Here is a 12529-nt window from a genome sequence, read left to right on the forward strand (position 1 = left end):
AAAGAGAGCCAGACAGAGAAGGGGGGGGTTTAGCCCCCAGCATGTGCTGAAGGACAAGCTACAACATCATATTATACCCCATACAATATCGTGACAATATACACTGCACAGTACCACTTCTCCTGTCCTGTATATATACACTGCACAGTACCACTGCTCCTGTCCTGTATATACACACTGCACAGTACCATCTCTCCGATACATACACCGGACAGTACCATTTCTGCTGTATATATACACTACACACACACATATATATATATATATATATATATATATATATATATATATATATATATATATATATATATATATATATATATATATATATATATATATATATATATATATATATATATATATATATACACATACACACACACACATACATACACATTCCTACACTGCACAGTCCCACCTCTCCGTTGGCGTGATGATAAATAATACCGCTGAGCAGGATCTGGGTATATAGATGATTTATTAGAGCTCTGGATACACAGCGGGAATCTCCTCCGTTCATTTTTCTGGATGTTTCTTTTTTTCCCATAAATTTTCAGTCTCGTTACAATGAAGTCACAACTTTACACAAATGTGAAACATCGGACACAATTCTCCGCTTCATCCCATTAAATTAGTTTTATAGACTCTGTAAAGTTTTCTTGTCTTTTACAATATATCTGTACAAAAAGGTGGCGGGGCAGGGGAACTGGCGTTAGGCTGGCGCTGAGGAGCGGGTGTCAACTGCTAGAATACGGGGAGGAACACAGGCGAGAATTTACACAGGAACCGACCATATACACGAGGACGAAAAATCACGTCAACCAGATGTATCGACAGGAAATCGGGGGAGAATCTGGTCTTTTCAGATTTAATTTGGAAAATAGTGAAAAAATGTACAAAATGTAACATTTTTCATAGTAGTAGATCACTAGGTGGCGCTGCTTCTCATAGGGGAACAGTCAAACAGCAGGACGAACGCGCGGCGGAACCGGATTGGGGATATGGAAGACACCTGATCATAGTCCATCCCATCTCTACAGAAATTCACGTTCCCTCATATTTCGGGAATTCTTATATTAAACATTTTTAAAAATGTAAAAAATTGTAAATAACCTCCAGAAAAATACCCCAAATTCTAATGACTACTGTTCTTCGGGGTCTACGGTGGTCCCTTTGGAGGCTCCTTTCAGATACGAGGCTTATGTATCTCAATGACCTTAAAAAAGAGCAAACAGTCACTTATGGTGGCTTTGCTTTACCTGGACGTGACACTTGGTGGTGGCACGAGAAGGAACTTAAAATTTTACCAAAATTTTGTATTACAAAGTTTTTAAATATTTACCAAAGGAAGGATCTAAAATGTGATTTTTAAATGCTCTTCCGGGACAGAATTTGGTGACCATGTTGCCTTGTTGTTGAACACCACATTTCAACTTCTCCAGGCCTCGTAGAACAAAGTCAGGAGTTAGAAAAAGGGATGCCATGAATGATATAAGAACAATCGGCCAACTCCTGCATGATAAAATATGAACACATGAAAGGACACCATTGATGGTCGTCTTCATGGTTGAGTTGGGTCCACTCTACAATTCAGAGATAAACTGACATCGATAAGATGTCCTAAAGGGTGGACTTCTCCATAACTTTGGTAATTTTTTTTACATTAACATTTTTCAGTATCTGCCAAATGGCCTAAAGGGTTTATAGTTATTTATGATTTTTAATGGTTGGCCTTGAACGACCAGAATTTACGGCCATGTTGTCTTGTTCTTTGGCACCACATTTGGACCTCTCAAGGGTTTGTAATTAGAGCTAAGGAATGATATAAGAACAATGATTCCAATCAGGGCTTCCTGGTCCATCAAGATCGAAAATTAACACGAGAAACATGACATTTCTGAACAAGGGAGGATCATTGATGGTCGTCTTCTTGGGTGAATTGGGTCTACTCTATAACACCGAGATAAATTATTATGTGCCTAGTTGATTCCTATCCAAATAGGATAGCTTCCAAAGCAGTTGACCAAGGGTCCCCAGGTTTAGGGGATCATGACATGGGTGCCATTGCTAGTTAAGATGTCCTAAAGGGGTGGAATACATGTTCTTGACTTTGACATTACTATGATACCTGTCCGGATATTTTTTTTTATAACTTTATGCTATTTTCACGTGGCATTTATTCAGCATCGTCCAGTGTGGCAGAAGCCTTAAGAAGTCCCCAGCCAGGTACCGTACGAGAAGCTAAGCTGGTTGGCGCCAAGTGAGACACAGCACGTGATGCCGGTCAATGCACGGACCCAGAGACAAACAGATCCCAATGTCCCCTATTCCAAAAATAATGATTTGGTAAGTTGGCAAGGAATGACCTTGTATATTTTACAGCAATGTACAGTATCCGGGCAGCAGGCGTATAAAGAACTCTCCGAACCAAGGATCCAAAATATGTCAAAAACAGTCTATATGTCCAAGTTGATGGGCCGGATGTCACCTGTCTTGTGCTCCTTCACCCACAATTCCCTGTCTTTGGCAGGATCGACTTTCTGGAGCAGCTGGTCCACAGGTTCCACCGTCTGCAGGGAGGGAGCAAACATGGAGGGTTACTCAGAATTTTCAGGATGGTGTACGGTGCACTGAGAAGATGCCGGTACTTACGCTTTGGTTGAACATGTCCGTTTCGTGTCGTAGCTGTGTGTACTGACAGAGGTGTTGACGTATCATCTCCACCCGCTCAACCTCCAGTCTCTCCAGTTCCTAAAGAGCAGAAAACCACATGAGAGATAGTCCAACCTGGAAGATCCGACATTACCCAGATCCAAGGAGCCATAGGAATATGAAATGTGAGCTTCCTCCAGAAGAACCATCCATGGGATGTTCAGGGTAAAGTAAAAGGGACCTGAGGTCTTAGAAGGTTCTCCGACAGTGACCGGCCACTTACCAAGGTGGTGGTCACCATCTCTTCAAACCACTTGGATTGTGATTGGTTGTAGAGGTCGACGCATCTCATGAGGTCATCACCTGCAGAAAGAAGATAGAGGGGGAGACGTGATATAGACGTTCCTCAAAAATATATGAATGGTACAATTACATAAGAACTGTGTAAGGCCAAATGATTGGCGCCTCCATGTAGGCGCTGTAATATGTCAGGTGCGGTGGAGGGCACTACTGCATTATTACACTATAGAAGAAAATAGCTACAGTGTGCTCACAATTAAAAATCGGCTTGATCTCACCAATATAAGGGGACAGATACCCACAATGGGTTCCTTACGACAATTTTGACAGAAATAACAGAGGTACAAAACAGTATAACTAAAAACTCTTATTTAAATGCACTTTTGCTTTTTTACTTAGTTACATCAGGGTTTTTGCTTACTTACTTCTCTTGTAGGTTTTACTATTATATGAGGGCTGTAACATATAAGGCACAAGATGGGCACTATTATATGAGGGATGTAATATATAAGGCACAGGATGGGCACTATTATATGAGGGATGTAATATATAAGGCACAGGATGGGCACTATTATATGAGGGCTGTAATATATAAGGCACAGGATGGGCACTATTATATGAGGGCTGTAATATATAAGGCACAGGATGGGCACTATTATATGAGGGGTGTAATATAGAAGGCACAGGATGGGCACTATTATATGAGGGCTGTAATATATAAGGCACAGGATGGGCACTATTATAGGAGGATGAGGGGTGTAATATATAAGGCACAGGATGGGCACTAGTATATGAGGGATGTAATATATAAGGCACAGGATGGGCACTATTATATGAGGGATGTAATGTATAAGGCACAGGATGGTCACTTATATGAGGGGTGTAATATATAAGGCACAGGATGGGCACTATTATATGAGGGGTGTAATATATAAGGCACAGGATGGGCACTATTATATGAGGGCTGTAATGTATAAGGCACAGGATGGGCACTATTATATGAGGGCTGTAATGTATAAGGCACAGGATGGGCACTATTATATGAGGGGTGTAATATATAAGGCACAGGATGGGCACTATTATATGAGGGGTGTAACATAGAAGGCACAGGATGGGCACTATTATATGAGGGCTGTAATATATAAGGCACAGGATGGGCACTATTATATGAGGGGTGTAATATAGAAGGCACAGGATGGGCACTATTATATGAGGGGTGTAACATAGAAGGCACAGGATGGGCACTATTATATGAGGGGTGTAATATAGAAGGCACAGGATGGGCACTATTATATGAGGGGTGTAATATATAAGGCACAGGATGGGCACTATTATAGGAGGGATGTAATGTATAAGGCACAGGATGGTCACTTATATGAGGGGTGTAATATATAAGGCACAGGATGGGCACTATTATATGAGGGGTGTAATATATAAGGCACAGGATGGGCACTATTATATGAGGGCTGTAATGTATAAGGCACAGGATGGGCACTATTATATGAGGGGTGTAATATAGAAGGCACAGGATGGGCACTATTACATGAGGGCTGTAATATATAAGGCACAGGATGGGCACTATTATAGGAGGGATGTAATGTATAAGGCACAGGATGGTCACTTATATGAGGGGTGTAATATATAAGGCACAGGATGGGCACTATTATATGAGGGGTGTAATATATAAGGCACAGGATGGGCACTATTATATGAGGGCTGTAATGTATAAGGCACAGGATGGGCACTATTATATGAGGGGTGTAATATAGAAGGCACAGGATGGGCACTATTACATGAGGGCTGTAATATATAAGGCACAGGATGGGCACTATTATATGAGGGGTGTAATGTGTAAGGCACAGGATGGGCACTATTATATGAGGGCTGTAATATATAAGGCACAGGATGGGCACTATTATAGGAGGATGAGGGGTGTAATATATGAGGCACAGGATGGGCACTTATATGAGGGCTGTAATGTATAAGGCACAGGATGGGCACTATTACATGAGGGCTGTAATATATAAGGCACAGGATGGGCACTATTATATGAGGGGTGTAATGTGTAAGGCACAGGATGGGCACTATTATATGAGGGGTGTAATATAGAAGGCACAGGATGGGCACTATTATAGGAGGATGAGGGGTGTAATATATAAGGCACAGAATGGGCACTCTTATATGAGGGGTATAATATATAAGGCACAGGATGGGCACTATTATATGAGGGCTGTAATATATAAGGCACAGGATGGGCACTATTATATGAGGGGTGTAATATAGAAGGCACAGGATGGGCACTATTATATGAGGGGTGTAACATAGAAGGCACAGGATGGGCACTATTATATGAGGGGTGTAATATAGAAGGCACAGGATGGGCACTATTATATGAGGGGTGTAATATATAAGGCACAGGATGGGCACTATTATAGGAGGGATGTAATGTATAAGGCACAGGATGGTCACTTATATGAGGGGTGTAATATATAAGGCACAGGATGGGCACTATTATATGAGGGGTGTAATATAGAAGGCACAGGATGGGCACTATTATATGAGGGGTGTAACATAGAAGGCACAGGATGGGCACTATTATATGAGGGGTGTAATATAGAAGGCACAGGATGGGCACTATTATATGAGGGGTGTAATATATAAGGCACAGGATGGGCACTATTATAGGAGGGATGTAATGTATAAGGCACAGGATGGTCACTTATATGAGGGGTATAATATATAAGGCACAGGATGGGCACTATTATATGAGGGGTGTAATGTATAAGGCACAGGATGGGCACTATTATATGAGGGCTGTAATATATAAGGCACAGGATGGGCACTTATAGGAGGATGAGGGGTGTAATATATGAGGCACAGGATGGGCACTATTATATGAGGGGTGTAATATATAAGGCACAGGATGGGCACTATTATAGGAGGATGAGGGCTGTAATGTATAAGGCACAGGATGGGCACTATTATATGAGGGGTGTAATATATAAGGCACAGGATGGGCACTATTATATGAGGGGTGTAATATATAAGTCACAGGATGGGCACTATTATATGAGGGGTGTAACATAGAAGGCACAGGATGGGCACTATTATATGAGGGCTGTAATATATAAGGCACAGGATGGGCACTATTATATGAGGGGTGTAATATAGAAGGCACAGGATGGGCACTATTATATGAGGGGTGTAATATAGAAGGCACAGGATGGGCACTATTATATGAGGGGTGTAATATAGAAGGCACAGGATGGGCACTATTATATGAGGGCTGTAATATATAAGGCACAGGATGGGCACAATTATAGGAGGATGAGGGGTGTAATATATAAGGCACAGGATGGGCACTATTATATGAGGGGTGTAATGTATAAGGCACAGGATGGGCACTATTATATGAGGATGAGGGGTGTAATATATAAGGCACAGGATGGGCACTATTATATGAGGGCTGTAATGTATAAGGCACAGGATGGGCACTATTATATGAGGGGTGTAATATAGAAGGCACAGGATGGGCACTATTATATGAGGGGTGTAATGTGTAAGGCACAGGATGGGCACTATTATATGAGGGGTGTAATATAGAAGGCACAGGATGGGCACTATTATATGAGGGGTGTAATATAGAAGGCACAGGATGGGCACTATTATATGAGGGCTGTAATATATAAGGCACAGGATGGGCACAATTATAGGAGGATGAGGGGTGTAATGTATAAGGCACAGGATGGGCACTATTATATGAGGATGAGGGGTGTAATATATAAGGCACAGGATGGGCACTATTATATGAGGGCTGTAATGTATAAGGCACAGGATGGGCACTATTATATGAGGGGTGTAATATATAAGGCACAGGATGGGCACTATTATATGAGGGGTGTAATATATAAGTCACAGGATGGGCACTATTATATGAGGGGTGTAACATAGAAGGCACAGGATGGGCACTATTATATGAGGGCTGTAATATATAAGGCACAGGATGGGCACTATTATATGAGGGGTGTAATATAGAAGGCACAGGATGGGCACTATTATATGAGGGGTGTAATATAGAAGGCACAGGATGGGCACTATTATATGAGGGGTGTAATATAGAAGGCACAGGATGGGCACTATTATATGAGGGCTGTAATATATAAGGCACAGGATGGGCACAATTATAGGAGGATGAGGGGTGTAATATATAAGGCATAGGATGGGCACTATTATATGAGGGCTGTAATGTATAAGGCACAGGATGGGCACTATTATATGAGGGGTGTAATATAGAAGGCACAGGATGGGCACTATTATATGAGGGGTGTAATGTGTAAGGCACAGGATGGGCACTATTATATGAGGGGTGTAATATAGAAGGCACAGGATGGGCACAATTATAGGAGGATGAGGGGTGTAATGTATAAGGCACAGGATGGGCACTATTATATGAGGATGAGGGGTGTAATATATAAGGCACAGGATGGGCACTATTATATGAGGGCTGTAATGTATAAGGCACAGGATGGGCACTATTATATGAGGGGTGTAATATATAAGGCACAGGATGGGCACTATTATATGAGGGGTGTAATATATAAGGCACAGGATGGGCACTATTATATGAGGGCTGTAATGTATAAGGCACAGGATGGGCACTATTATATGAGGGCTGTAATGTATAAGGCACAGGATGGGCACTATTATATGAGGGGTGTAATATAGAAGGCACAGAATGGGCACTATTATATGAGGGCTGTAATATATAAGGCACAGGATGGGCACTATTATAGGAGGATGAGGGGTGTAATATATAAGGCACAGGATGGGCACTATTATATGAGGGATGTAATATATAAGGCACAGGATGGGCACTATTATATGAGGGGTGTAATATATAAGGCACAGGATGGGCACTATTATATGAGGGATGTAATGTATAAGGCACAGGATGGGCACGATTATATGAGGGCTGTAATGTATAAGGCACAGGATGGGCACTATTATATGAGGGGTGTAATGTATAAGGCACAGGATGGGCACTATTATATGAGGGGTGTAATATATAAGGCACAGGATGGGCACTATTATATGAGGGCTGTAATGTATAAGGCACAGGATGTGCACTATTATATGAGGGGTGTAATATATAAGGCACAGGATGGGCTCTATTATATGAGCAGTTTATGGAGGTTTACACTATTTCTTTGTTGTCCCCAAGGTCTGAGGGATGCGCTGATCCCTCCTGTGGCCACTAGAGGGCGACAATCTGTAACATTTCTGGACTCCGTGGTCTTGTATGATCAGCTATAGGGCGACTACTCAGTGGCTCCTGCAGTCATCATCATCGGTCGTTCATCATTACTGATCATCACTCATTATCATGGATCATGATCGCCCAGTTCCGCCAATCATCCATCACTAACCAATCACCGTCCATTATTTCCTGCACCAATCATAATCAATACACTTGCATCATCACTAATGATGATTAAAGAGGCGGCCTCTATGGGACGACACCTTATTAATCGCCGGGAGGAATAGACATGGTTGAGCTCGGAGGAGCTGCGCCAGTCCAGGTGGTGAGGAGAAGGTTTTTTTTTTCATTATTTATCTACCAACCCTCGGGCCATTCATAAGGGGTCGGGACCATAGTGGCCCGTCCCTTTAACCGTCATTGATCACAAATAATCGGTGATGATGGAGGATGATGATAATGTGTAAAACTGGTCAGATGTGATTGATGACTGATCATCCATGGTGGTCTTGGGAGAGGCTCTGGGAGCGAGGACACCTATGTCATTCAGTGAGCTCCGCGCTGCAGATCAGAGATCAGCTCCGATCCCCGCGAGCTCCGGAATCACAGATCGCTCCGCACTGCAGATCAGAGATCAGCTCCAATCCCCGCGAGCTGCGGAATCACAGAATCACAGATCGCTCCGCGCTGCAGATCAGAAATCAGGTCCGATCCCCGCGAGCTGCGGAATCACAGATCGCTCCGTGCTGCATATCAGAGATCAGCTCCGATTCCCGCAAGCAGCGGAATCACAGATCGCTCTGCGCTGCAGATCAGAGATCAGCTCCGATCCCCGCGAGCTCCGGAATCACAGATCGCTCCGCACTGCAGATCAGAGATCAGCTCCAATGCCCGCGAGCTGCGGAATCACAGAATCACAGATCGCTTCGCGCTGCAGATCAGAGATCAGCTCCGATCCCCGCGAGCTGCAGAATCACAGATCCCTCCGCGCTGCAGATCAGAGATCAGGTCCGATCCCCGTGAGCTGCGGAATCACAGAATCACAGATCGCTCCGTGCTGCATATCAGATCAGCTCCGATTCCCACAAGCAGCGGAATCACAGATCGCTCCGCACTGCAGATCAGAGATCAGCTCCGATCCCCGCGAGCTGCGGAATCAGAGAATCACAGATCGCTCTGCACTGCAGATCAGAGATCAGCTCCGATCCCCGCGAGATACGGAATCACAGATCGCTCTGCGCTGCAGTTCAGAGATCAGCTCCGATCCCCGCGAGATACGGAATCACAGATCGCTCCGTGCTTCATATCAGAGATCAGCTCCAATCCCCGCGAGCTGCGGAATCACAGAATCACAGATCGCTCCGCGCTGCAGATCAGAGATCAGCTCCGATCCCCGCGAGATGCGGAATCACAGATCGCTCTGCTATGCAGATCAGAGATCAGGTCCGATCCCCGCGAAATGTGGAATCACAGATCGCTCCACACTGCAAATCAGAGATCAGCTCCGATCCCCGCGAGCTGCGGAATCACAGATCCATCCGCACTGCAGATCAGAGATTAGGTCCGATCCCCGCGAGATGCGGAATCACAGATCAAGCTAATGTCAGGAGAGAAAGAGAGAAAAGACGGCGAGGAGACGTACAAAGTATAGATCAGCGGTGGAGGGCGACATAGGGGAGGGAAGAGGCTGCGGCCGAGAGGAGGGAAGAGGCACCGGCCGAGAGGAGGGAAGAGATGCCGGCCGAGAGGAGGGAAGAGGCGCCGGCCGAGGGGAATGAAGAGGCGCCGGCCGAGAGGAGGGAAGAGATGCCGGCCGAGAGGAGGGAAGAGGCGCCGGCCGAGGGGAATGAAGAGGCGCCGGCCGAGAGGAGGGAAGAGGCGCCGGCCGAGAGGAGGGAAGAGGCGCCGGCCGAGAGGAGGGAAGAGGCGCCGGCCGAGAAGAGGGAAGAGGCGCCAGCCGAGGGGAAGAGATGCCGGTTGAGAGGAGGGAAGAGGTGCCGGCCGAGAGGAGGGAAGAGGCGCTGTCAGAGAGGAAGGGATGAGGCGCCAGCCGAGAAGAGGGAAGAGGTGCCAGCCGAAAGGAGGGAAGAGGTGCCGGCCGAGAGGAGGGAAGAGGTACCGGCCAAGAGGAGGGTAGAGGCACCGGCCGAGAGGAGGGTAGAGGCACCGGCCGAGAGAAGGGAAGATGCACCGGCCGAGAGAAGGGAAGATGCACCGGCCGAGAGGAGGGAAGAGGCACCGGCCGAGAGGAGGGAAGAGGCACCGGCCGAGAGGAGGGAAGAGGCACCGGCCGAGAGGAGGGAAGAGGCACCGGCCGAGAGGAGGGAAGAGGCACCGGCCGAGAGGAGGGAAGAGGCACCGGCCGAGAGGAGGGAAGAGGCACCGGCCGAGAGGAGGGAAGAGGCACCGGCCGAGAGGAAGGGATGGAAGAGGTGCCTGCCTAAAGGAGGGGAGGGGTGCCCTGGCCAAAGTGAAAGGTCGAGAGGGGAGTGCCGGTAATGAGTACAGGAGGGAAGGGGTGCGGCTGTGAGGGAGGCGCTGGCAGAACTCACAGCTTCATAATCCATAAGGTAGACAATGATGACCCCAATATGAAGGCAGGGACGTCAGTATCATCACACACCGATCCCAGCAGACAGTATGAGGGAACGGGGGCTCAGTGGTCACCAAAGCATCATTGTCATACAGACCCGCTCAGCCCCCATCCCGACAAGATGGCCGCTCACCCGCCTGGGTGGACTTCCTCCGCGCTTTCTTAATGTCTTCTTCAGTCTTGTTGCTCAGTTTTATTTCCAGTTGCTGCGTCTTCACTTCCAGATCTTTTTGTCTCTCGGCCAAAGATTTCCGGGCCTGAAGGTAAATATGGGAAGGGACAAGAATTAAAGGAGAAGTCCGGCCACAGTATGGAATGTCCGCCATCATCCTGTATATGGTGTGTGAGGTTGTCGGCCCCCAGTGATGACATCCCCTTTATGTGTGGGGGGTGTACCCCTCTACACTCACCACAGTGTGGCCGTATTCCACGTCAGCGAGGTCTCACCTTCTCCACGGAGGCGTACCGGCTGGCCAGCTGCTTCCGGAGGTCAGCCATGTGGTGATCGTACTTTTTCATGTCCTTCTTGAAGTTCTCTCTGAAGTTCAGCAGCGGCTTCTCCACTTCACTCTGTAACTGTGGAGGCAACGTTGAGATGATTGGAGTTGTGGCCCCAGATAAGTTCCCAGGTGTGGTGCCCACCACACACCTTGCACCTCAGGCCTCAGACCCACCGCGCGCCTCTCTCTTCAGACCCACCACACACCTCGCGACTCAGACCCACCACACACCTCGCGACTCAGACCCACCACACACCTCGCGACTCAGACCCACCACACACCTCGCGCCTCAGACCCACCACACACCTCGCGCCTCAGACCCACCACACACCTCGCTCTTCGGACCCACCACACACCTCGCTCCTCAGGCCTCAGACCCACTGCCCACCTCGCGCCTCAGACCCACCGCCCACCTCTCTCTTCAGACCCACCACACACCTCGCTCTTCAAACCCACCACACACCTCGCTCCTCAGGCCTCAGACCCACTGCCCACCTTGCACCTCAGACCCACCGCCCACCTCGCTCCTCAGGCCTCAGACCCACTGCCCACCTTGCGCCTCAGACCCACCGCCCACCTCGCGCCTCAGACCCACCGCCCACCTCGCGCCTCAGACCCACCGCCCACCTCGCTCCTCAGACCCACCGCCAACCTCGCTCCTCGGACCCACCGCCCACCTCGCTCCTCGGACCCACCATGTAGACATTTTACAAGTGTTTTTTTTACCTTTGCAGAAAACTTGAGATGAACCTCGGACTCATCGGCGAGACTCTTTTTGACTTGGGCCCACGCTTCCCCCAGGGTCCTGCCAACCAAAGAGACCACTGTGATAAGTTACATGAGTGTACGCCTCCAGGTAAATGTGGCGCATGCCCCTTCAAGACACAACCTGTGAGATACATTGTATCAGGGACGTATCGCAGAGGTGACGGCATCCAGATGCTTCCGCCATGAATATGGATGAGCCCCTCCATCTGCCCCATTAATAATACATGATGTTTGGAGGGTTCGCCACTCTGCTGACAGCGAGACCACCAGAAATCCAGTGCTGAACCACGGGGACCGCAACAATCTACACGACCCCTGGTAACACGGTGGAGCCGGATATGGGGAACACGGGGAGAGAATCCACTGTGAGGGTCCAATAGCCCCTGAAATCAAAGGTCAACCAGGATCAGGACTAACCAAGCACAAGGAGCCCAAAAATCAGCGATGGAGATACATGGG

The 12529-nt window shown here is 47.3% G+C and overlaps 1 protein-coding gene across 5 annotated transcripts in view; it reads right to left on the reverse strand.

The window, feature by feature from the left end:
* Positions 1 to 461: 461 nt before the first annotated feature.
* The window catches only part of GAS7 (growth arrest specific 7), a 111552-nt gene continuing 99484 nt past the window's right edge, over positions 462 to 12529 (reverse strand). For all 5 annotated transcript variants that reach the window (XM_069749137.1, XM_069749133.1, XM_069749134.1 and 2 more), the window contains 6 exons: positions 12029 to 12107; positions 11250 to 11378; positions 10936 to 11059; positions 2936 to 3015; positions 2653 to 2751; positions 462 to 2570 (listed from right to left, as the gene is read on the reverse strand). In XM_069749137.1, the coding sequence (XP_069605238.1) occupies positions 2457 to 2570; positions 2653 to 2751; positions 2936 to 3015; positions 10936 to 11059; positions 11250 to 11378; positions 12029 to 12107 (625 nt within the window). In that variant the 3' untranslated portion in view covers positions 462 to 2456. The remainder of the gene's footprint in view (positions 2571 to 2652; positions 2752 to 2935; positions 3016 to 10935; positions 11060 to 11249; positions 11379 to 12028; positions 12108 to 12529) is intronic.

The sequence above is a fragment of the Ranitomeya imitator genome, chromosome 2, assembly GCF_032444005.1.
Source record: "Ranitomeya imitator isolate aRanImi1 chromosome 2, aRanImi1.pri, whole genome shotgun sequence".
In the NCBI taxonomy this organism is placed as follows: domain Eukaryota; kingdom Metazoa; phylum Chordata; class Amphibia; order Anura; family Dendrobatidae; genus Ranitomeya; species Ranitomeya imitator.